Below are 26081 nucleotides of genomic sequence, written 5' to 3' on the forward strand. Positions count from 1 at the left end.
GGCCCTGAAGCATCCACTGAACTTTGGAATATCCGCCTCTGGATGTGACACAGCCCGGTGTATGCTCAAGCACTGGTTGGTCATTTACTGGGCTGTACCGGTTCAGCGAACCTGCACGAAATAGTCCAGTCCTGAGCTGGTTCCAAACTGAGAAGCCTAAGACGCATTTAGGTTATCTTCACCAAATCGATCAAATCGACGAATAAACGAGTCCCAAATGGACATCAGCCAGGCACATCAGCAAGCGATATGCGTTCAATCTCGCTTCGGCCCGGCAGAGGACCAGTATCTAAATGTTGGATGGGGCTCTAAAGTTTGTTGGATGCATCTAAGGCAGGTTCACCCAACAACCATAGTTTTAGAGAGGGGGGAGGGAGGCACTGGTGTCTCTAGAGTGGAATTTTGAGTCTATTTATCGGAACGATCTCCCAGCACATTGTGAGTACGAACTGTGGTAAACCCTCCTCCATTGACTTGCTATCTGGGTTCTTTGGCTCTTCAGTCTCATTCAAGATGGAATCTCTGCTTGATTTTTATTAGATTCCTCATAATAAATACCGTCTTGTTCCCAGCTACATCCCCCAAACTTTTCATATGCTCGAAATAATCGCCACAGTTTCCTGCGTACACGACTATCTCCGGGTCGAAGTTGTATCTCCAATGACGTCACATAGCGATGCTCGCTGACAAGCATGAAGTCGGGACGGTACCACCTTGCATATAGGTGGCCCTGTCCATGGTTACCGTAGTTCTGCGGGTTTTGGAACGAAGTACGCGTGGGGCGCCCGCTGGAGTCGCGTGGTTGGGGTGCGGGAGTATCAAGCATAGTTGGAGGACACCATTGTGAGTGATACCATGCATCGTGTTTCATTCTATTTTTACCGATGTTTTGAGGGGAAACGTTCGCGTGGCAGTGCAGGCGTGGAGGTAATTCATGGAAGGCCTAACTTCATCAGATAGGTGTAGGTGTACTTTCCGGTAATTTTTTACTTGGGTACCTGTATGGCCGACGGAGGGAAGAGCTACGCTAGCTGCAGGGTTTCGAGTATTGTCGTGCGGGGCAAAAGCTGTGAGGCATCAGCTAACATTGTGACGTCACTGAAAATGGTTTTGCATCGATCGGGATCGGGGTTCTTTTGGGCCGACTGAAGGCCATAAGGCTTTTGCTTGTGATATGATGTCACTGGTATTCGGCTGGGTATGTGACGTCACTGGTCGTGAGTGTGTAAGGCTCTTTTGGGTCCACTGAATGCCGTAATGCATCAGCTGGCCATGTGTCGTCACTGGTATTCGATTGAACATCAGGCGCGGCCGGCCTCGTTCCATCTTTACTTTTCGTACCTGTCTGCTGCAAGCATTTGCGTGCCGCATAAAGGTTTGACCGAATTACCCCAATGTGTGACGTCCCTAATCATCACTTCATACGAGTGCACTTAGGCCTCACGACCACGGTGTGTCGTGGTCCGCGAAGTATCACCGGATAGCGTGACGTCACTGGTATTCGAATAAAAACTGGGCGCAAGAGGCCGTGCTTCATTTTTACCTTTGTACTTGTCTACTGCAAGCATTGGCGTGCTGGATGAAAGCTGCCGAACCACCTGAGTGTGTGACATCACTGGCCATGAGTTCCAACGGTGCTTTTCGGCCAACTGAAGACCACAAGGTGTCAGCTAACGACGTCACTGCTATACGACTGTAAGACGTCAATGGCCGTGGGTTTCCACGGGCCCTATAGGACCGACGAAATGCCGTTAGGCATCAGCTGGCGATATGACGTCACTGGTATTTGGCTGAACATCAGGCAACAGGTCATGCTCCATTTATACCTTTCGTACATGTCTGCTGCAAGTATTGGCGGATTTTTTGTGCGGCCAACTGAAGACCATAAAGCATCAGCTAACGATGTGACGTCGCTGACACTCGACTGTGCGTGTCGCTGGTCATGAGGTTTTACGGCCTCTTTTGGGGCGACGAAAGGTCATACGGCAATGACTGAAGATGTGACGTCACTGGTATTCGAATGAACTTCGGGCGCGACAGACCATGTTCCACCTTTATCTTTGGTACCTGTCCATTGCAAGCATTGCCGTGGAAGGCTCTGCCAAATTACCTGAGTGTGTACGTCACTGACCATTAATTTGCACACTCTTTTGAGCCTACTATAGGCCACAAGGCATCAGCTGACGATATGATGTCACTGGGTTTCGACTAGACATCATGCGCAACAGGCCATGCTCCATCTAAGCCATGTTTCGTCTGTACCTTTCGCACCTATCTACTGCAAGTATTCGCGCGACACAGGGGCTCTGCCGAATTACCTGAGCGTGTGGTGTAACTAGTTATGAGTTAACGCGGGTTTACTCTGGCTGACTGAAGGACATCAAGCATCAGCTGACGATATGACGTCACTGGTATTCGACTAAACTTCAGGCGCGACAGGCCATGTTCCATCTTTACCTTTCGTACCTGTCTCTTGGAAGTATGGGCGTGCTGAATGAAGGCTCTGTCGAGTCTCCTGAGTAAGTAACGTCACTGGTCAAGAGCTTTTTACGGGACCTTTTGCACCCCCAAACGGTATAATGCATCAGCTGATGATATGACGTCACTGGTGTCCGACTTAACATCAGGCGCGACAGGCCATGTTCTATCTTTACCTTTCGTACCCGTCTATTACAAGTATTGACGTGCTGAATGAAGGCTCTGTCGAGTCTCCTGGGTGTGTAACGTTACTGGTCATGAGTTTTTTCTGGCTCCTTGGAACCCTCTATAGGGAAAAATGCATCAGTTGACGACATGATGTTAATGGTGTTCGACTTAACATGAGGCGTAACAGGTCATGTTCCATCTTTGCCTTTCGTACCTGTAAAGTATTGGTGCGTTAAATGATGGCTCTGCCGAGTCACCTGAGTGTGCGACGTCACTGGTCATGAATTTTTACCAACTATTTTTGGCTGAGCGAAAGCCATAAGGCATCAGCTAACGAAATGACGTCACTGGTAATCCACTGAGTGTGTGACGTCACTGGTCATGAGCTTTTACGGGCCTTTTTTGGCCGAGTTCAGGTCATTAGGCATCAGATAACGTTATGGCGTCACTTGTATTCGAATTAAAATCAGTTGCAATAAGCCATGTTTCATCTTTACCTTTCGCACCTGCCTACTGCAAGTATTCGTGCGCTACAAAAAGGCTCTGTCGATTCGCCTGAGCGTGTGGTGTAACTGGCCATGAGTTTGTGCAGGTTTACTCGGGGTGACTGACGGACATCAAGCATCAGCTGACGATATGACGTCACTGGTAATCGACTAAACTCCAGACGAATCATCTGAGTGGGTGACGTCGCTGGTCATGAGTTCATACGGATTCACTTGGGCCGCCCAAGGCCACAAAGCAACACCTCCCGTGAAGCATCACAGGATGATATGTCGTCACTGTTATTCGACTTAACATCAGGTCCAACATGCCACGTACTTTCTTTACCTTTTGTACTTGTTTATTAAAGGTATTGACGTGCTGAATGAAGGCTCCGTCGAATCTCCTGAGTGTGTGACGTCACTGGTCACGAGTTTTTTACGGGCTCCTTTGAACCCATTTTAGGTTATAATGCATCAGCTGACGACATGACGTTACTGGTGCTCGACTAAACATCAGGCGCAACAGGTCATGCTCCATATTTGCCTTTCGTACCTGGCTGCTGCAAATATTCGCGTGCTATACGAAGGCTCCGCCGAATCACCTGAGTATGTGACGTCACTGATCATCAGTTGGTAGGAGGTCACTTGGCCACCTACGGCTACGGAGTTCCGCAGCAGAGGTGGGAGATGCACCATAGTTAAGCACACTAATTTTATTGTGCGCACCATTAAGTAACAACTTCAAACGCAACGGGCTGTTTCAACGACTAAAATTTTGAACAAACGTAAACACAAAACAAAGGTGATCCCAGCCCACAAACCGACGTATATGCAAAGCTATTCCGCCCGACATCACAGGATGCGCCCCTGAGCAGCTACGGTCCGGAATGCCCTGATGGCTAAATAATAATCAAGGGCGCCGCCTAGCGGCCATAAGTCTGGGCCACAGCCCGAATATCAGTGACGTCATATGGTCAGGTGATGCTTGATGTCCTTCAGTCAGCCCGAGTAAGCCCGCGTAAACTCATGACCAGTTACACCACATGCTCAGGTGATTCGGCAGAGCCTTTATGTAGCGCGCGAATACTTGCAGTATAGAGGTGCGAAAGGCAAAGATGGAACATGACCTGTTGCGCCTGAGATTAAGTCAAATACCAGTGATGTCATATCGTCAACTGATGTCTTGTACCCTATAGGTACAAAAAAGCAGCCCGTAAAGAACTCATGACCAGTGACATTACACACTCAGGAGATTTCACAGAGCTTTCCTTAAGCATGTCAATGCTTACAATAGACAGGTACGAAAGGTAAAGACGAACATGGCCTGTCGCGCCTGGTGTTAAGTTGAATACCAGTGACGTCACATCGCCAGATGATGCTTGATGTCCTTCAGTCAGCCCGAGTAAACCCGCGTAAACTCATAACCAGTCACACCACACGCTCAGGTGATTGGGCAGAGCCTTTATGTGGCGCGCGAATACTTGCAGTAGATAGGTGCGAAAGGTAAAGATGAAACATGACATATTGTATCTGATGCTTAATTGAATACCAGTGACGTCATATCGTTACCTGATGCCTAATGGCCTTAAGTCGGCCCAAAAAGGCGCGGGAAAACTCATGACCAATGGCGTCACACACTTAGTGGATTACCAGTGACGACATATCGTTAGATGATGCGTAATGGCTTTCCCGGCCAACAATAGCCTGTAAAAACTCATGATGACGGACTCAGATGATTCGGCAGAGCCATCATTAGGCTCGCCAATACTTTAACAGGTGCGAAAGGCAAAGATGGAACATGACATGTTGTGCCTGATGCTAAGTCGAACACCAGTGACATCATATCGTCAACTGAAGCATTATACCATATAGGGGGTTGAAGAGAGCCCGTAAGAACTCTTAACCAATGACGTGATATAACACGCGAATGCTTGCAGTAGACAGGTACGAAAGGTAAAGATGGAACATGGCCTGTTGCGCCTGATGTTGTGTCGAATACCAGTGACGTCATATCATCCCGCGATGCTTCACAGGATATGATGCTTTGTTGCATTGGGCTGCCCAAGTGAACCTGTATAAACTCATGACCAGTGACGTCACGCACTCAGATGGTTCAGCATCACCTTGATATAGCACGCGAATGCTTGCAGTAAACAGGTACGAAAGGCAAAGATAGAGCATGGCCTGTTGCGCATGACACCTAGACGAAAACCGGTGACGTCATATGGTCAGCTGATGTGGTATGGCTTACAGTGGGTTCAAAACAGTCTATACAAATTAATGGTTAGTGACGTTACACACTCAGGTAATTCGGCAGACCCTTCCTTCAGCATTCAAATACTTGCAATGGACAGGTACCAAAGGTAAAGATGGAGCATGGCCATGGCCGCCTGAATTGTATTCGGATACCAGTGACGGCGCATCTTCAGTTAATGTGGTATGACCTTTCGTCGGCCCAAAAGAGGCCGTAAAATCTGATCACAAGTGACATCACACGCAGTCGAATGCCAGTGACGTCACATCATTAGGCTATGCTTTACGGCCCTCAGTTGGCCCCCAGAGATCCATAAAAATGCATGACCAGTGACGTCACACACTCACGTGATTTGGTAGCTTTTATTCATCACGCCAGTGCTTGCAGTAGACAGGTACGAAGCTAAAAATGAACCTTGACCTGTTGCGACCAATATTTAGTCGAATATCACTGACGTCACGATACCCAGTGATATTTCACGGAACATGATACACCGCGGCCGTGGGCCTAAGTGCACTCGTATCAAGTGGTGATTGGTGACGTCACACATTCAGGTGATTCGGTCAAGCTTTTATTCGGCACGCAAATGCTTGCAGCAGACAGGTACGAAAGGTAAAGATGGAATAAGGCCCGTTGCGCCTGATGTTTCATTGAATACCAGCGACGACATATCGTCAGGTGATGCTTTACGGCATTCATTGCACCCAAAAGAGCCCTAAAGCCTCACAACCAGTGACGTCACATATCCAGCCGAATACCAGTGACATCATATCGCTAGCAAAAGCCTTGTAGCCTTCAGTCGGCCCAAAAGAACCCAGATCGATGCAAACCCATTTTCAGTGACGTCACTACGTCGGCTGATACCTAACAGCATTTCTCCATCATGGCAGTACAGGAACCCTGCAGCCAGCGTAGCTCTCTCCCCACCGTCGGCAATACAGGTACCCAAGTAAAAAAAAGCCTACTTTCCTACCTAAGGTTAGAAAAAATCATTGCACACCATTCGTCGTGTTCAAGGCGGCACATATCGTAAATAATCTCAAAACAGGTAGAATCATGCTCCTACCTTCGAATTTCAATAACTTCGATGGCGGGCTCCCGAGCGCCACGCGCACCGCACCGCCTGGACTCCCCAGCGCCGTTTCTGCGTTGCCGTTGCGTGAATACAATATTTCCGCTTACCAAGAACTCTACAAAATGTACGGGACCAAGGTAAACCATTCGTCGTGTTTAAGGCGGAACATATCGTAAATAATTTCAAAACAGATAGAATCATGCTCCTACCCTCGAATTTTAATAAATACGATAGCGAGCTCCCGAGCGCCGCACGCCCCGCACCGCACTGCCTCGACTTCCAAGCGCCGTTTCTGCGTTGTTGCGAAAGCACAATATTTCTGCTTATCAAGAACCATAAAACATGTACGGGACCAAGGTAACAATAATAAAGCAACCAAAATCGTTTCTTATCGAGTTTAGGTACATTTATGAAACACGCAGGCCAGAATAGTCCGGAACATATCCTAAACTAGCCAAACCTAACCTAACCTAACCTAACCTAACCTAACCTAACCTAACCTAACCTAACCTAACCTAACCTGAGAATAGACCAGAACCTAAGCTTAGCTAAGCTGACCTACCCTACCCTAACCTAACCTAACTAACTAACCTAACCTAACCTAACCTAACCTAACCTAACCTAACCTAACCTAACCTAACCTAACCTAACCTAACCTCCCCACCCTATATCCCCTTCAACCCAGCATCTCATTGGCATCCATGTTCCATGCCATATATAGGTGCCATGTAGTGAGCTTTTATTTAGCTGCCATGTTCTCATTTTGCTTTACATTCCCCACCCAATCCCCCTGCAACCCATGGTCCCGTTGGCGTCGAGGATCAAATTTCATGGATTCTTGCTACCTTGTCCCGGTACATTTTTACGGTTCGCAGTAATGTTGTGACCCGAGCAGTAATGGCGCCGGTGTCGCGGGTGCTGTGTGTGTGCGGCGCTCGGGAGCTCGCCATCGTAATTATAAAAAAATTTGAAGCTAAGATCATTAATCTACCTTTTTTGTGATTATTTATGATATGTCCTGCCTTAAACCTGACGAATGGTTTACTTTGGTCCCGTACATTTTGTACAGTTCTTGGTACGCAGAAATATTGTATTTACGCAACGGCAACGCGGAAACGGCGCTGGGGAGTCCAGGCGGTGCGGTGCGCGCGGCGCTTGGGGGCCCGCCATCGAAGTTATTGAAATTCGAAGGTAGGAACATGATTCTACCTGTTTTGAGATTATTTACGATATGTCATGCCTTAAACACGACGAATGGTGTACAATGATTTTTTCTAACGTTAGGTAGGAAAGTACACCCTGACCTATAAGATGGGTGGCATATGTGCTTTTTCATCTGGTGATTTCTTTCCACGCACTGCATCTCTTAACTTTTGATTTTTCCACTTCTTCGTGGATCATTTTGTTTGGTCAGTGTACACATAATGTGTGCAAAGGTTTATGTGACATGGACTTGGTGGACATCAGTAGTGGCAGGCCCATGTGTGGAATTAGGGAAACTAACAGTCTGTTCCTGCTGCTCCTCTAGCCTCACTCGAAGCTCCTCCAAACTATGTAAGCTGTTGAGTGCAGTTGTGAGAAGCATTTTGCATACAGGTGCATTGGTTGTAATGGAGAATAACCAGGGTAAGGGAGAGACTGATGTGGTATTATGGCTTAATGTTTTTATTGAAACAAATATCAGTAGTTATTGATCATGGTTTTCTATGAGGAATGGGACTATTAGTTCTGCCTCCTCCAAAGAAATGTGATTGTTTCTATGACCCTCCAACCTCCTCTATGCTCTGCAAAGCTCATCTCTAACCTCCTCCACCCTTCCTTAAATGAAAGGGGCCTTTTTGGAGGAGTTTGGAGGAGCCTGTGGTAGTCATTAATGGTGCAAGTCATTCATGTTTGCTTGTTGCAGATGCTCTTCATAAAAGTGTGTACTACACATTACTTAACCATTATAATTTTCTTTATTTTCATATGGTTCAAGTCAGGGAGTGCAGTGACAGGAGTGTTGACTGATTATTAGTTGAAGGTAGCACCCATATGATGTGGAAGCAATGCGACAATTTTTGGACAAATGGATTCCTTGGATGCTTTGGATGGACGCCAGGCAAATGCTTGGATTTTTATTGAAATTTGGACAAAAAATCCCAGAAAACTGCATCTCTTTCCCCTGATGCTTTGGCATACTTGTATGACAAGAGTGTTTCATCATCACCATGTTGTGATATAGCATGCTTGATGATGACTGCTATTATCTCAGACAAATGGCATTCCTTTAACTCATCATTACTGAGTATGATATGACTTATCAAGAAATCAGCCATGCATTAGCGGTACAGTAGGGAAGTGCTTAAGCTATGCCTCTGGGAGACCGGAGGTATGGGGTTTGATTCTGTGCAGCACCCGCCATTCCTGCCAGGGTGGGAGGCACATGATGCTGTATACCTCAATAGCTGAGTGCACCATAAAGCCTGGATCACCGTGAGGTGTACGTGTGTACAGAGTGCATCTTAAAGCCCAAATCAAGATGAGGTTTATGTGTGCATGGCGTGCGTCTTAAAGCCCGAATCACGATGAAGTTTATGTGTTGGAGTGTGTTTTAAAGTCCCAATCACGATAAGTGCTGCGCATGCACAGAGTGTGTCTTAAAGCCCCAATCACAATGAGGTTTACATGTGTACAGAGTGCGTCTTAAAGCCCCAATCACGATGAGGTTTACATGTGTACAGAGTGCGTCTTAAAGCCCGAATCACGATGAGGTTTACATGTGTACAGAGTGCGTCTTAAAGCCCCAATCACGACGGTCACGTATGTATACATTAGAATGTATTTAGCATTTTAGGAGAAGAACACGTTTTATTAGATGTTTGCTTTTGTTAGAATGGTCATTTCTCCTGAAATCCGCAGTAAGCAAAATAACTTTGAGAGTGGCCGAATGTCAATGGAGGTCACGTGACTTTATTACTATGTCAGGTGGACAATTCAGAACACAACAAATTGGAGGCCGCTAAAAATGCACCGACTTATTGCGAGTTCATCGGTATGTGGGTGCGTACGATTTACACAATTTTTGATTGCGTTATAGGTCCTCAAAGATACCGTTGTCAGCTGACGTGTTAAAACTGCCCGCGGCCATAACTTAAACCATTGCTCTAATCTTTTTCAGAATCGTGCAGTGGAAATAAGGGCATAAAACAACCCCGGGTACTTAAAAGAGCATTTTAGGTTTGTGGCTCTGGCGCTTTGTCATGGAATGCTCCCATGTTACAATCGCTATTGAAAAGAAAAACGCTAAAAGGGGGTGTCCCACTTTTGGGGCATATTTTAAAAACGTGCCCTCGTGAAACCTCAGGATCAGTGGCACCCAACAAAGCCACTGAGTGGTGCCGCTGCAGCAACGTCAAGACAGAATAAGGATATCACTTTTAATTATTTTCGAGTTCAACTTACTGTCAACGCTTTTGTAACTTTGTAATACGCTTCTTCCCAGCAGTTGTCGCGACCGCAGTCGTCATTACAAACGCCGTGCACACTGAAGTGGTGTGAATAAAATACCATTTTTGATTGGCCCAGTGGGCGGCAAGGGCATGTGCCCAAAAGCGCACTGGTTGGAGTTTAAATCAGTGCGTCACTATGGACCCTCTGGTACTCCCATTCCCAAAGTCAAAGTGCATGTCAAAAAGAGCCACTGTGAGAACTTCCATGGGATAAAAATAAAAGCCATAGTGTAGCATTTTGCTGAATTCTTGGGATGATCGCCTTACGTTCGCAAATGTTTTTGTCTAAACGGAGTGTTTGAAGCATGCGCAGCATTCACTACACAAATATGTTGACACATTAGGGCGCTGTAAGTTACAGAACACTCACTTTGGAAAAGGCGCGAAATAACCACCGCAGTTGAAGCGCCCTTAAAGTCAAATATCAATCGGAAAAGGCAAGGCACATGCAATGCATTATTTTCGCAATGGTGAACAGGGAGTCCATTCTCATTTCTCCCGCAGGAGTGGCTACTTAAGATCGAATTTCTGAGGTTTTCAGAAGGACTTTGGGGAAACCGGTATTACTGATCAAAGGGGTACGCGTCTGATCTGTCAGTAAGTGATGAGTACAAAAAAGGTAGCACGCTTTCTGGAACGCATGTGTCGAAGCCCATAATGCACTTAATGTTTCCGGGATCTCCCGTTGTTCTTTTAGACCTTACGTAAAATTGACGCTGAAAATGAATCCAACATCTCCGCTCCCTCCCGCCGTGGGCGCGCCTGCCTCATCACATCGTGCACAGGTCAAGCGCTCGGGTGATCTTGGTGCTCGTCCACTGCGCCGCCGAGCTTCATCCTCGGCCCAGTTCTCCAGTGACTTTTAACCCGAGTTCTGCCCACTGGTGTGGCGTCATAGATATATGCCGATGGAGAACGCCTTTAATTCCAATTATGGCTACAAGTAGAATCAGCTCCTGCAACCCCATGGAGCCATGTATCGCGCGTTTTTTCCCACACATTTAAAACAAGCGAAAATGGTTTCGTTTCGCAAAACGACATGGTCCATTTAAGCTATCATCGAGCTCAGCCTCGTAATTTTGAACTGGTTGGTTTGGCTTTTGCTTAGCGCATCCTAAGCCCGAAGCTTCTGGCTCCAGCTTCGGGTTTACGTGTGCAAATTCAAAGCCGTAGGCTCGGGATTCGGCTTCACGTTTTAATATACAAAGAAACTGACTCTGACCTCGGCTGCACAACTTAACTTCGAAACCACCAGCTTTGACTTGTGCTTGGCATTGTCTTGGCTTTGGATCTCCCTGTACTATACTGTAACATTCATGTCATTACATTGGCTGATACTAGTTATGGTAAATACAGCCAGAGAAATGTCATGACGCACACGAACCGCTGTATTCTTTTGGTAGAAGTAGATACATTTGCATGGTGTTCAGCGGGTTGTTAGCGATGCAAGTAAATGTCACCTGCTAGAGGTGCCATTTAAAAGGAATGTTCCTCATTTGTGTGGGGTTTTGAACTGAACAGCCACTTTGGAGATCAGTCGGTGTAGTTTATAGCCCTGTCCTTCTTGGGATCTAAATTCATCTAATTTCGGTGTGACATGCCGGCAAAAATCTGCAGACTATTTTGGGGGAGATTATTTCAGGGTTACTCAGGCATCTATGACGCCATAATAGCGTCGCTCAAATCCGCGCATTCTTTTAGCGATGCGGCGATCAAGGCCAAGGAAAATGCAGTTGTCGAGTCGTGCATATCTGCCGTTTGTGAGCACGATTTCCTGACATCACGGCCGTCAATCGGCTTTAAATCAATGTTGAGCAAGGTATGGTGATGTGATCAGTGATGTATTGAGGAGCATGTTTGCTAAACATAGATGCTGTGTCGTCTAGAGCAGTCTTTCGACTCAAAAGTACACCGATGTCTGTTAGTGAGCTTGTTTCATCATCTGATGCGTGCTTTGAAATCTTCAATTGTGGAATATTTCCTTTAATGTGTCGTTCAATCTGCAAAGAAACCAATATTTCCTTTATTAATAATTGCCTATTAATTTTCCTGTGGAGGAAATGTTAACGTGATGAAAGTGAGGCCTTTGAGCAAAAGTTTAAATGGGAACTGCCTTCCATTACAGCAACTAGTCATTGCGATATGACAATACAAGAAGATGATAATGGTGAGCTCGTGCAACGGGAAGCGGAGATTCTTCGCCGTCTGAACGCTCGAAAAGGACGACGCTCGGGCCAGAATCAGGCTCCAGCAAGTGCGGCAGCCTGTGATGTCCAGCACGGTCGAACGAGTTCTGGCAGCCCCGCCACGCCGGGCCGCGTCGGCCCCCTCTCTGACGACGACACGTGCGACGGCGCCGAGCCGGCCGAACAGGCAGACAGCCAGGGCCGTACCGCGGCTGGGCAGGCGGACAGCCAGGGTCCTGCCTCAGCCGAGCAGGCGGACAGCCAGGGTCGCACCGCCGCGACCGAGCAGGCGGACAGTCAGGACGTTGCCGCAATCGAGCAGGCGGAAAGCCAGGACCTTGCCTCGGCCGAGGCGAGGCGAGACGAAAGCGAGACGAGCAGCGATGGCAGGCACGACGCGGGCAAGGACGCCGACTTCACCGTGCTGGAGGAGGTAGAGCGCGCCGGCCGGCGGACTGTGCACCGCATATTGCCCGATTGGCTGGCGCGGCCCGACCAGATTGGCGAGCGGCGGCCAACGCCGGAAGAGGTGGCCGAGCTGGCGCCCGAGCTGCGCCTTCGGCTTCGGCAGCTGGGAGTGGAGCGGCTGTTTCCGGTGCAGGCGGCCGTGTTACCGCCGCTGCTGGCCGCCGCCGACTCGCCGCTGCCGCCGGCCGACCTGTGCGTGTCAGCGCCCACTGGCAGCGGCAAGACGCTGGCGTTCGTGCTGCCGCTGGTGCAGACGCTGTCCGGGGCCGTGGTGCGCCGCGTGCGCGCACTAGTCGTGCTGCCGACCCAGGCCCTGGCCGCGCAGGTGGCGGCCGTGTTCCGCCAGTACGCGGCCGGCCTGCCGCTTAGCGTGCGCCTACTGGGCATCGACACGCTGGCACGCGAGCGGCGCCGGCTGGTGGAGCCAGGCCCGCGCGGCGCGCTCTCGCTAGCGGACATCGTGGTCAGCACGCCCGGCCGACTCATGGACCACCTGAGCGGCACGGAGGGCTTCTCGCTGGCGCACCTACGCTACCTGGTCATCGACGAGGCGGACCGTGTGATGGAAATGGCCGAGACGGGCTGGCTGCAGGCGGTGGAGCGGGCGGCGGCAGCGGCTGACGGGCCGCCGCGCCGCCCGGCCGGCCCGTCGTCGGCGGTCGCACTCGCCAGTCCTCACCTGCCGCTGCAGAAGCTGCTCTTTTCTGCGACCTTGTCTCAGAACCCCGAGAAGCTGGAGCGGTTGCGACTGTTTCAGCCAAGACTGCTGGTGTGGGACAATGAGGCGGTGCCGCGGCCTGGCCAGTTTGTCGGCAAGTTCACCACGCCGGCCGAGCTGCAAGAGTCGTTCATCGTGTGCGCGCCGCAGCTAAAGCCCCTCCTGCTGCACCATCTGCTGCGGCAGGCCCACTGGCGTCGCGTCCTCATCTTCACAAACTCCAACGAGTCGGCGCACAGGCTGACGCTGCTGCTGGACTGTCTGGGCGGCCCAGCCGTGGCCGAGTTCTCGGGAGGCGTGCCGGCGGCGCGGCGGCGGCGAGCGCTCGCCGCCCTCACGGCTGGACAACTGTCAGCGCTCGTCTGCTCGGACGCCATGGCGCGCGGCATGGACGTGGAGGCCGTGAGCGCGGTCGTCTCGTACGACATCCCGGCGCTGGTCAAGACGTACGTGCACCGCGTCGGCCGGACGGCGCGCGCCGGCCAGCCCGGTGAGGCGGTTACGCTGCTGCTGGAGCGGCAGCGTGGCCACTTCCAGCGCCTGCTGGCGCAAGTCGGCAAGCAGGAGCGTGTGCCGGAGAGGCCGCCGTGCCTGGACGAGCTGCGCCAGTACGAGGCGGCTTACGTGAAGGCGTTGGAGCTGGTAATGGAACGTGTGGAAGAGGAGAAGAAGGAGCAGGCGTGCCGGCTTCACGGCTGGTCCGCCAGGGCCGACGACGCAGCCGGCAAACGGAGGAAGCGGACTCGGAAACGGAAACTGTCGGCCGTGGAGGCGAGCGGGTGACATGGTCCGCCTGCAAGGACGCGTTTCACGCGTGTGGTCTGTATTTGTTTGTTAAAGTGTTACACTTCCTGCTTTGGAAATATATGACGGAGCTCGCCAGTGGAGTATTGCTCGGTCAGGTGAACTGGGAATACACGTCAGTAGATTAGCGGACTGCACTTTCGGCGAGCGAAGTATATCAATATTTATAAATTGTATCAAAATTGATACTTGCGTATAAATGTTGATATAATTTTATATGAAATGGACTGCTCTAGACAGCAGAATTTCTGTGTTTAGTAAATATGCTCCTCAATACGTCATTGTTTGATTAGGTAATCGCACGTTGCACAGCATCGATTGAGAGCCAGTTGACGACCGTTGCATCTTAAAATCGTGTTCACGAACGCCAGATATAAGGGACTCAACAGTTACAGTATGCGTAAGTGACCCTGAAATAGTCTCCCCGAAATAGCCTGCAAATCCACGCGGACGTGTTTAGCTCGGAAACTAGATGTGTATAGGCATTGAGAAGGGTCACGACTGTCGGCTGCCCTGTGATCAGGCTGGCACTGCCAAACCAACGACGAAATGGCCCGCTTTGACGAGCCATATGCGAACACCTTTTCTGAAATGTGAACCCACCATCACGCGCTTTGCCACGTCACGAATGTGATAAGTAAAACGTCAGCGCTATTCCGAGGTTAGGCTTCCGCCACGCCGATTAGTGTATCTGTGCGGCAGTTAGCTCTTTTCGCAATATAGCATCAATAGCGTCATGCAATATAACATCAAACTCTGTACGGCGACCGACACGGAAGGAAATTATTGAAAAAGTGCCGACGCCGCCCCGTTTCCAAGATGGGGAGAGTTACAAAGCCTTACCCGGTCCCCAGCTGGGCGCTCTACCCGTTCGGCGGTCGCGCAGGCCGAACGTACCTCGTGCAGCTGGGCGGCTCGCGCTCATTGGTTGGCCTCTCACCGGGTCACGTGGCGTTCCGGTCAACGCTGAGGGCCCTTGTCCATAGATATTCTACGCGTCCTGGCCGACCGCCGTGGCAATAGTTGGCCGGCACGAAAAGCTAACACCATAAATATTGTACGTATCTCGTCCGCCCGCCGGCCGGACCAAATTGGCCACTCCAGCGGCTTACCGGCAGCTCCGAACCACGTCTTAAGTCGTGCAAGCTCTTTTATAAGACCAATTGCTGGAATTTGTTGGTAGACCACTAAGTTTCTTTGCCTTTGGACTCGTTAGATTATTGACTTCAAATGCGGGATGGTGGAATTGGTCGCTGAAAGCAAGCTGTCGGTCATAATTGGTCACGTGGTAGTAAGTTAGTGGTCATGCTATTAATGTCTGGGTTCTTGTAAGAATTGCGGTCAGCAACGCATCCAACATCGACCTGTTTGTTCATTTCAAGGTTAATAGTTGCATGATTTTATCACGTATCACGTGCAACACGTATCGTTACGGAGTTAAACACTGCCAAAGACAACCTTGCTGTGTGACAGGCTTTGCTCACAAACTGTGGATCTGATTCGGCTAACACTTCTCTAAAAGGATATTTGCCTGTGGTTAACCAATGCAAGACTTTTTGTCAAAATCTGGTGGATAAGGCTATCAGGCATCTGCGATGTGTAGTGGAGTGCACCTGCCGCCCTCACTGCAGACGGATGCCGCCGGAGCCGCCTCGACCGCCGTCCACCGAGGAGACGTCGCCCACGGAATCACCGCCGCCGCCGCCGGACGGCTACCAGCTGCTGGGCGGGCAGACGCCTTGGCAGCCGCTGCCGGCGGGCACCGACGGCACCCTCCCCCAGCCGGACGGGGTCAGCTCCGAGGTCAGTCGCCGCTGGAGGGCACCGACGGCACCATCCCCCAGGCGGACGGGCTCAGCTCCGAGGTCAGTCGCCGCCAGAGGGCACCGACGGCACCATCCCCCAGCCGGGTGGGGTCAGCTCAGAGGTCAGTCGCCGCCAGAGGGCACCGACGGCACCATCCCCCAGCCGGGTGGGGTCAGCTCCGAGGTCAGTCGCCGCCAGAGGGCACCGACGGCACCATCCCCCAGCCGGGTGGGGTCAGCTCCGAGGTCAGTCGCCGCCAGAGGGCACCGACGGCACCATCCCCCAGCCGGATGGGGTCAGCTCTGAGGTCAGCCGCGCCCAGTGACCTGCAACGACTGCCTCAGGCTACAAGTTATGAGTGTAATCTGCTCCTTGCCTACTCGTTTAACGATCTCGCGTGTGCATTCCATGACCGTTATACAGTACATACCGTTATACAGAAATATGAATCGTGCAATGTGTACATGTTATGGCGCTATGATGTGCACCATGTTCATACGGTTTGGTTTTGTTCACTTTTATGCGCGGAAGGCGGCTTTTCGGGCCATATTCCATTCTTTCATTGTTAAGTGAGATCCTGGATAGCCTGCATTGTCTGTTCCCACCGCCAGGGCGCATGCACTGTTATGTACTGTGGTCCTGGAAACGTTTTCTTGTCACACATTGACTCAACGCTCTCATCAGGATGAATCCTCTGAAGACGACGAGGCGCTGTCGGATCGCGCTGATAATGAATACCAGCCAGCTGGAGAGCTGACAGCGGCGCCGTGGGAGCACGACGTCAACGGGTCAGAGGCCAACGTCACCACTGCCGAACGGACGTCCCGGTCAGGTCCGATCGCTGACCGGGACGTAGGGCGCGCCGCCAGCCCGGCTGACGACCGTCCGGCCTGGCCGTTGGAGGCGACCGAGGTAGGTAACTGCACGGCGGCCGCTGAATGCCCCCGCTTGTCGGCGGAGACGAGAACTCTGTGCAGAGATGACGGCGATGTGATGGTGTGATGTGAAGTGGGATGGCATGATGTGATATAGTGTGCTATGATGTGATGTGATGTGTAGTGTGATGTGATGTGGCTCGTTGCGGTGCCGTGCCGTGCCGTGCCGTGCCGTGCTGTGCCGTGCAGTGCGGTGCGGTGCGGTACGGTGCAGTGGGGTGCGGTGCAGCGCGCGGTGCGGTGCGGTGCAGTGCGGTACGGTACGGTGCAATGCGATGCGGTGCAGTGCGCGGTGTGGTGTGGTGCGCTGCGGTGCGGTACGATGCGGTGCAGTGCGGTACGGTGTGGTGTGGTGTGGTATGGTGCGGTGTGGTGTGGTGCGGTGCGTTGTGGTGTGGTGTGGTGTGGTGTGGTGTGGTGCGTTGTGGTGTGTTGTGGTGTGGTGTGGTGTAATATGGGTGTCATAGCGTGACGGTAGTGACGACGATGACTCCGACGGTAGTATTACTGCACGCTTGTTCCTTCTTGCTCATCGACGTGTATGCGGTTTTCCACCTGACCGGCACCTTTTGTGCGTCCGTCCCTCTGACCGGCGCCGTGTGTGCGGCCTTCCATTTGACTAGTGCCGTACGTGCAGCCTTCATTTTTATTAGCGCCGTGTGTGCGGCCTTCCATCTGACTAGTGCCGTGTGTGCGGGCTTCCATTTGATTGGTGCTGTGTGTGCGGCCTTCCATCCGTCTAGTGCCGTATGTGCGGTCTTCCATCTGACTAGTGCCGTGTGTGCGGCCTTCCATTTGATTGGTGCCGTGTGTGCGACCTTCCATTTGACTGGTGCCGTGTGTGCGGCCTTCCATCTGACCGGTGCCGTGTGTGCGGACTTCCATCTGACCGGTACCGTGTGCGCGGCCTTCCATCTGACTGGTGCCGTGTGTGCGTCTGTCCATCTGACTGGTGTCGTTTGTGCGGCCTTCCATCTGACGGCTGCCGTGTGCGCGTCCTTCTATCTGACCGGTGCCATGTGTGCAGCCTTCCATTTGATTGGTGCCGTGTGTGCGGCCTTCCATCTGACCGGTGCCGTGTGTGCAGCCTTCCATTTGATTGGTGCCGTGTGCGCGGCCTTCCATTTGATTGGTGCCGTGTGCGCGGCCTTCCATATGACCGGTGTCATGTGTGCGGCCTTCCATCTGGCCGGTGCCGTGTGTGCGTTTGGCCGTCTGACTGACGCCGTATGTGTGTCTGTCCATCTGACTGGTGTCGTATGTGTGACCGGCGCAGGCGGAGCTGGAGCGTCAAAAGGAGGCGGTCGGCGAGCGGCAGCGCCTGTTCGGATCGGCGGCCCGGACACCGGCGGCGCTGCTGCTGCCGCCGCAACAGGCGGAGGCCGTGCGCCGCGCCATGCGGGCTGTACGGCTGCCAGCCGAGGCCACACCAGACTGGGCGCGCGGTCTCTCCGACCAGCAGTGGCAGCAGCACGTCGACCGACTACTGGGGCGGCGGGTCCAGCCGCCGCCCCCACCGGGGAAGCCTGGTCCGGCCGGCACGCCGCACCCACCTGGCTCAGAGCAGCCGCTCTCGCCTGGTTTAGAGCAGCCGCTCTCACCTGACTCAGAGCAGCCGCTCTCGCCTGGCTCAGAACAGCCGCTCTCAACTGACCGAGGACAGCCACTCTGAGTTCACAGTTGCTCCGTCCTTATCCAGGGCAGTACCTTTGACCTGGTTTCAGACAGACAATTTCGTTTGACTGACCTGATTTCAGTCAGACAGACATGGACCCTGAGCAGTCGCTCCCACTTGTCCCGGGACAGCTGCTCTGACCTGGCCCCAGATAGTTGCTTTAACCCGACCTCGGACAATCGGCGCGAAAACGCGTTGGACGGGTTGCGTGAACGGGCATGTTCAGACGACCCCAGAAAACAATGGGAGGTCGGAAACGTTAACGATAGTCGAGCACGGACCTTACGACGTTGGTGACAGCAGGCCGAGATACGGCGTCTGCAACCCACAGAGGTGATCGGCCAGCGGGGGGAGGGGGGGGGGGGGGGGGGGGGGGGGGGAGCTCAGGGCCGTCAACCTGCGCTGAGCGCGATCGGCCAATTGGAATCATGTGCTGATGCAATTATTTCCGATCGTCTTCTTGTCCCAAACCCGAGAGTGGGGGTGATCATTATTGGTTGCAGCCTACGATTGCGGAAGTTTGCCGAGCCCGGCTGCGGCGAAATGTCATTCCACGGTGACGCTGCGCGATCTAAGGAAGCTGGCCTTTCCCGGGTCAGTGGCGAGGTTGCGGGGCCTTGGGGACCATGCGACCTTTCCTGGTGTTGTTGAGAGGGGGCCCTGGAGTCGAACCACTTTTGGATTTTAGAACGCCTGTAGGGCTTCAAAAACTAAAAATGGATCTTTGAGATATCAAAATAGGATTCCATACTTAAAAGTCATCCAAATTAATAAGTAGGGCCCCAAAGGGACGAAGAGGGGCCCCCTTTGCTGGGGGGGGGGGGGGGCACCGATGCCAGATTCGACCCCTCCTGAGTGAGTTTCCGGCTACGCCACTGCTCCGGGGCACGTGTGTCTTTAATGGCCTATGTTGTGTGGATGGCTACTGTCAGTCCGATCCGCACGCTGGGTCGGTTTAGTGAGCGGCCCGCCAGTCGGCCGTGTTTCAGTGACCCATGTTCGCTTTCCAGGGTGTGCTGTCATGGCTGCCTTGCGTGGCAGACATCACATTGGTCGCCGCACAGGGAGACATCGCCCGCAAATGTATAGGCTTATTTTTACCCGCGGTGGTGTGCGTACACACTAGTCTGTTATTCCTTTGACGACGTCTATCGATGTCTGTATAATAATAGGCTTTCGAGGCTGGCTTAATATACCGTGTACGAATATCGTCGAGGCATCAAGTTTCCCATGGATGACCGGATGATTCATCAGCGGCGGCAGCCGGCGGGACGCCCCGCGTGCGCTCCGGCGGGCAACAGCTCCCGGCCGCCACTCCAACAAGGACAGCGCACTGCCGATACGCAGGTCGCCGCTCTCGTCTTTGATCGCTGCCATCGGGCTAAGACGCACGTCGGCACGCATCCACTCTGAAGCGGTTGCAGAGTGCGCGCCGAAGCTGTATTTTAAGCCAGGCGATTCACAGGTCTTTATTAAGATGCATTCACGCAGCGGCTGTTATGAATCCAACCATGGGTGCACGCAATTAATGAAATGAAAACAAAAATACACGACGGAACAGTGCAGCAAAATGCATGCTCATAGCTTACGGTGAATGCAATGAATTCGTCAAAGGCACCTTCGTCCCAGGTTGATGCCGCTCTAAACCCCAACGCTTGTTGCCCCCCACACCAACCCCCCCCCCCCTGGCTTGCAGCCCGGGAGCTCCAACCTTGCAGTTGTCGCGGCACGGGTCTGCCTCACTGACACATGGGCACACCTGACAAACATGACAACAGCATGAAGGTGCGGATTTTCGGGCAAGATGTCTGACAAGACAGCTTTGTATTTGTATTCACATTCGTATTTGCGTTCCAATCTCAACCCCTACGATTTGGCTCAAATTCGTGCCAATGTAGTACTCGGGACGCTTGTCACGATGGCGCTCCCTGTTGCCTGCGACATTCAAAACCCCTACGCTTTTTCCTAGAACTCAGCATTGTTGGGCCTTGGCATGGTGATTGCAATGGCGCATCAGGTTTTAGGCCACATTCAACATTACTCCCTCCAGAGATCTCCAAAATATAGTCATTTAATCAGACCACGCGATGCTGCCGAAATTCACACGAGTGGTGTTAATCATAGTGATTACGGTAATACACCTATTTTCTCACATTAGCCATCACCCTGGCTCGCCTTTTTTTGTAACGCAAACTGATAGGGGGCAGATGCCACCCCTGCCGTTTCCACAGCTAAACAGGTAGAGTTTAGCGAACAACACCAGCGGATTGGTCCAAACAAGATCTCACGATTGGTAATAGTTTGTATTTTGCCATGTTAAGAATTGACCCCATTAGACCATCTTCATACCCATCCATCCATCCTCATCCTCTATCCTCAATACTCTTGTAGGCGTATTTATGCCTGTAGATAAAAAACGCCACTCCTAGCAAAACTGTGCCGCAAAAGAACCAAATTTGAGAAGCTTTCTTATTGTGTTCCCAGGCAACTACCGTTGTAAACACAATAGTGGCACGCCGAAGCGCAGGCAGGTGGAGGGGCACAGGGGGCACGTGCTTCCCTCTCCCTTAGGTTCCGAGGAGCCCTCGGGACCTACGATTAAGGGCCCGATCTGAAGGCCCGAATAGCCAGAAAGGCCGGCCGGAGGTCGTATTCAGGGGCCCGGCCCGCAGGGCTGGGCGCCTCATTGCAATCCAGAGGACATTGCGCGCCAATCAGAAACCCCTGGGTCGATAAGGGTCTATATGTTGGTCTCATTCCCCAAGCAGGGACAAAGCAGGAGCCAATGATTTACGTCAGCCGGGGCCCCAGTGAATGTCAGGGAGCCCCGCAACTCCTATTAGGAACCCTGTGTTGGTAGGTGGCCTAGGGCGGCCAGAGGCGGTGTTCAAGGAGGTCCGAAGAACCTGGAGGGTCCACCGGGACCGACGACTAAGGGCCTGATTGGAGGGCTTAAGGGCACGAAGGGCTGGTCGGGTCTCAGTAAGGGTCTCCAGCCTGCGGGACGGCCCTAAATTGGCAGTCACAGGGCCATTTGCGCCGATCAGGGACCCCCTGGGTCGATATGAGTCCATATGTCGGTCAGGCACCACCAGTACCGCACAGTTAGCTCCGTGTCAGTATGAGCCTGAGAGCCACTCCCCTACCAGCTAAAAAGCCGCGACCAGCGATTTGCGCTGGTCGGGCCCCTGTACCTGCCAGGGGCTCGCAGTGCCTAACAGAGGGCCCTGTGTTCGCAAGGGGCCCCGAGTCGACGAATGGCAGTGTTCGATGAGGCCCGAAGATGGGCCCGGACGGCCCACCGGAACCGACGATCAAGGGTTTGGTTGGAGGGCATGAGGACCCGAATGACTAGCTGTAGGTTCCATAAAGAATCGTGCCATTGGGATGGTAACCTGAAACATAGTCAGAGGCCCTCTTGCACCGTTTGAGAACCCCCCGAGACAATGCGGATATCTCGGTCGCCCAGAGACCACGAACACCGAACACTTGGCTCCTTTGCAGTCTGACCCATGTGGGCTCATTTCTCAAGCAGCAGCAAAGCCGAGGGTCACGACTTGCATTTGTCTGGTTCCCTGAAACAACAGCTGGGGCCCTTGTGTCGGTCAGGGACGCATAGTGCCAAACAGAGTGTCATGTGTCGGCTAGTGGCTCCGGGTCGGTCACAGGCTTTATTTCAGGAAGTGCGAAGAGGGGCCGAAATGTCCCACGGGTCCAAAGATCAAGGGTCAGATTGGACGGCTGAAGGGCTTGAAGGGCTGGCCATATGTCACACTAAGGACCCCACCCGAAGGGCCGTGATCTCAAATGTCAGTTGGAGGGTGCCCTGTACCGATTCGGGACCCCTGAGACAGAGCGTTCCTCTGCTTCGGCCATGGGTCACCACCACCGAACAGTCGGCTCTGTGTCGGTCCTAGCTCGTGGGCCCCTTTGCCAGGCAGGGACAAGGCCGGGCCCGCGATTTGCATTGGTCGTGGCCCCTGCAACAATGCGGGACTACTGTATCGGTCAGGGGACCAGTGCCTAGCAGGGTATTCTGCATCAACAAGAGGCTTTGAGCCAGCCAGTGGAACATTTACTCAACAGGGATGGGGACGTGGCCCCGAATGACAGAGGACCTCTTGCGTTGGTCCCCTCTGGACCCCTCTGACAGTGAAAGGAAACATTGTAACTTATGATGAGTGTTCACATTGAGACATTGAGACTATGGAAGGGTCCATTGCCAGTCAGGGTCCCAGGGGGCCAAATCCAAGGGCACGGGGGGGGGCACCGTTTGGTACCCCCGGGGTACCGAACGGTGGGAGCTCCATTAGTCTATGCGCCAACTATTGAACCATCTGCGGCGATCAGGGATGTGTTGCGTCAGTGAGGATTCCCACATCGAATCGGGGCCAATTGCGCGGATCAGAAGGTCTCCTGCGTATGATATGGTGTATATGGTATGTATGATATGTGACATGTGATATGATATGTGATATGGTATGGTGTGATATGATAAGCGATGTGATATGGTGTATCCCTCCAACGGCTTCCGGATCGACCAGGGGATTCCGCCCCGCGTCGCCAGAATGGCAGTCGGAAGACACCCCGTGGTGAAACGGAATGACCCTTCAGCTCCTGACTGGGGAACGATAATGTGCCCCCTAGTGTTCTACTCAAGAGGCCCCCTTGCCCGGGAAGAAGTAAAATGCCTTATTAATGTTGAATAGAATGGGTCGAAATTGGTTAAAAGAAGAACAATGTCATTCCATGGTTGCCTGAAAACGTCCATGCTTTTCCAGAATCGGTTGGTGAAACAAATTACACCAACAATTCGAGCCTGCGCGTCCAAAATCGCGGGAGTAAGGACAGCGATGGCCTGGGTTACAGTTCCCGTAAAACCAAGCAGCGTTAGCCACTGCAAGTAACACCACGCGCCCCGCGCGAGATCGACCGTCGTGAGATGACGGTTCTGAATGTCTCAAAATCAATTCGTACCGTTCAAAGATACGACTGGGCGTATCTCTTTTACAACTTTGTGGTTGTCCTCTGCAAAGATGAGCAGTTACAGCAACACGAAAAATAGGGATTCTACCTTTACCCTTTCAGTTCCACCACCAAATCCAGCTAGCACCACCCCTTTTTGCTGTAAATGCCAATTCATTCTTAACATCAATATAAAAATCACGCTGGGAAAATGTACGGTCGGACTACCTTCTAACTATGCGATTTAATGTTCAAAGGCATCCAAAAGCACTCCTTTTAGATTCGTGATCATTGCGTCCACCGGTTGGCCCCGAGAACGACGCTGCACGACCTATGGAGACTGTAACGCATGACGTCGAGGTTTTTGCAGCTAAGTTTCCGGGCGCGCATGTGCAAAACTACGTGCATGTATTGTTGCGTGTTGTGCTACTGTGCTACGTGCGTGTTGTATCACTAATCGATTCTGACTGTTGAGCATCTCCAGACAAAGATGGCTCGGGAAAGTTAATACGAATTGCGAACCCATTTTCGCCTACAATCTCCGTTCGCCAGGTCCATAACAGCTCTGTTCAAGCCATACAAAGATTATCACGAAGTTTCTGAGCTCTATGTTTTGCGTACTTCGGAGCGTGCGCGGCGGACCGACACCGCTACATCAGCCATGGCCATACATCATAAATGCGTGCTAAAACATATAAAACTACACACTTTTGTGCACAGAATTCAACAAAAAGCGCGCCATTTTGGGTTTCGTGTCACCACAGGATATGGTCTAGTAAAAATGAGCATGTGAAGCCGAAAAGCTCAATTTTGTAGGACAATTTGACCTTTTTGAACAGGTATCATGAGATCAATTGTTGAGCTAAAAACGGACCATGGGGTTACTTTGACGTTACTACGTGCATAACCATACTCGCCGCTAAATTTCACGCATTCGGCTCGCTGGTCGTATGCATCTACCACAAACAGTTTGTTCGTTATTGGAACGATGCAGACGGATGTGCCATCGCCAGAATGAGGCTTTATTTCTTGTGTAGGTCTTCATTTTTTAAGCCATTGTACTTTAAGGGTTTGCCGCATAAGCCTGCAAGCATGCCACTATGTTCCCCATACAACTTTAAGTGATGGGCTTGCTGGTCATGTACACCTTCAGTGATCGGATTTTTCATCATCTGTGCGAATATTCCGATGTTCCGGCTGCTCTTCAGCATCGCGTCCGGCGGCTAGCGGCCCGCCGCGCATTGTAGTCTCGACACCAGTGATGTCACACTAATGTTGAGCGAAGATGAAGCGAGAATCACCGGACGGCTTTGCGTGGTGGTGATCGGTGTTGACCGCGTATATTTGACGGCCCGAAGTGTTCGCGTGTCTTTTTGCTATCATTTTTCAATATTTTGAGGACAAAACGATATTATATGACTGTGGAGAGATTGTGAGTAGTATTCCCTCGCTTTACGAACATCAGTCCAAAATAGTCGAAATTAGCTTCGCAGGGAAAGGCTTTACTATGAGTACTGTCGTTATCACAATTATTACATTTGCAAGGCAACATTATATATTTTCGCCGCTTATTACTACTAACTGTATTTTCTGCTCTGAACATGACAATGCATGCAAAATATGTTGGTGTGAGGCCAGGTTCAAGCCTTAAGATTTACCCATCCAGTTTTGGGGAAAAGTCACACTAAGGCTGTTTTAAGTCACCAGAAGTCCGAAAGTCAGGGAGGTGGGAATTTCTATGCTGTTGCCTTATGGTATGGATAATTTGCATTTTCATTGACAAAGTATTTGCCTGGACATTAGTATTGTGATAACTGCTAAAGCTTCAACATTATGTGCTCATTGCCGTGATGGCAAACCCCTTAAGTTTACAGTTTTTCAGTAAGTACAAATCCAAGGCCCAGAGCCTTTCCTTATGTTCTGAGGAGCCAATCTCATTCATCACCATGGCTACTTTTCACTGTGCTCCTACATCTTTGGGAGGATGGGGACCAAGCCTGCACTTAATGCTCTAAATGTTGTCTGACATAAGATAAGAAGTACAACTTTTTGATACCATTCCTTCTCTTGTAATGGACAACCCTGCTGGCAGTTCCTGGCATCTGAAGTGCCTTGTGCATAAAGCCCCACATTGCTTTTCAGGCTCTATGTCCCTGGAATTACAACCAAGTCAATCTGGCCTAACTCCTGGGCCTATCTGGTCTAATTCCCAGCCTCCTATTTTATAGCTAATGTTCTCACCACCAAAACTACCCAAATGCATCACCCTACCCTGGCCATAACTTAGTTACATCTGCCATAGAGAAGTACAGCTCACTAGCTTTTCTAAGTCAGGTTGCATTTAGTTCACCTGGCCAGTATTTCTGACACCCCTTCCAAGACAAGGTAAGGTAGAGTCCATTTTTTTCTGCTCTGCGCAGATAAAGACTGCAAAATTATATTTACAGAGGCATTATTTCCTAGGGCTATATGCATGCAGCTAGGTGCCACTGCCAGGGGTTGGCCGTAGTGGCAAGCACGACCGTGACAAAGTGCAGCCCCCATTGCTATTCTTACTTCTAAGATTGCCAGCA

At 51.6% G+C, this 26081-nt stretch overlaps 2 protein-coding genes across 3 annotated transcripts in view; one reads left to right on the top strand and one right to left on the bottom strand.

The window, feature by feature from the left end:
• LOC119093800 (putative methyltransferase DDB_G0268948) overlaps positions 1-6473 on the bottom strand; it is a 36208-nt gene extending 29735 nt beyond the window's left edge. Inside the window, exon 1 of the mRNA XM_037216812.1 lies at positions 6452-6473. The gene's annotated coding sequence lies outside the window, so the exon portion shown is untranslated. The remainder of the gene's footprint in view (positions 1-6451) is intronic.
• On the top strand, positions 763-14204 carry LOC119093799 (ATP-dependent RNA helicase DDX51). 2 transcript variants are annotated; one of them, XM_037216810.1, is made up of 2 exons: positions 763-843; positions 12077-14204. In XM_037216810.1, the coding sequence occupies exon 2, from the start codon at positions 12094-12096 to the stop codon at positions 14104-14106; it is 2013 nt and encodes a 670-aa protein (XP_037072705.1). In that variant the 5' UTR covers positions 763-843; positions 12077-12093; the 3' UTR covers positions 14107-14204. The 2 variants fall into 2 exon arrangements, with proteins under 2 accessions (XP_037072705.1, XP_037072706.1); XM_037216811.1 differs by lacking the exon at positions 763-843 and adding an exon at positions 7631-7651.
• The last annotated feature ends 11877 nt before the right edge of the window (positions 14205-26081 follow it).

The sequence above is a fragment of the Pollicipes pollicipes genome, unplaced genomic scaffold (assembly GCF_011947565.3).
Source record: "Pollicipes pollicipes isolate AB1234 unplaced genomic scaffold, Ppol_2.1 Scaffold_4002;HRSCAF=4701_pilon_pilon_pilon, whole genome shotgun sequence".
In the NCBI taxonomy this organism is placed as follows: Eukaryota; Metazoa; Arthropoda; class Thecostraca; order Pollicipedomorpha; family Pollicipedidae; genus Pollicipes; species Pollicipes pollicipes.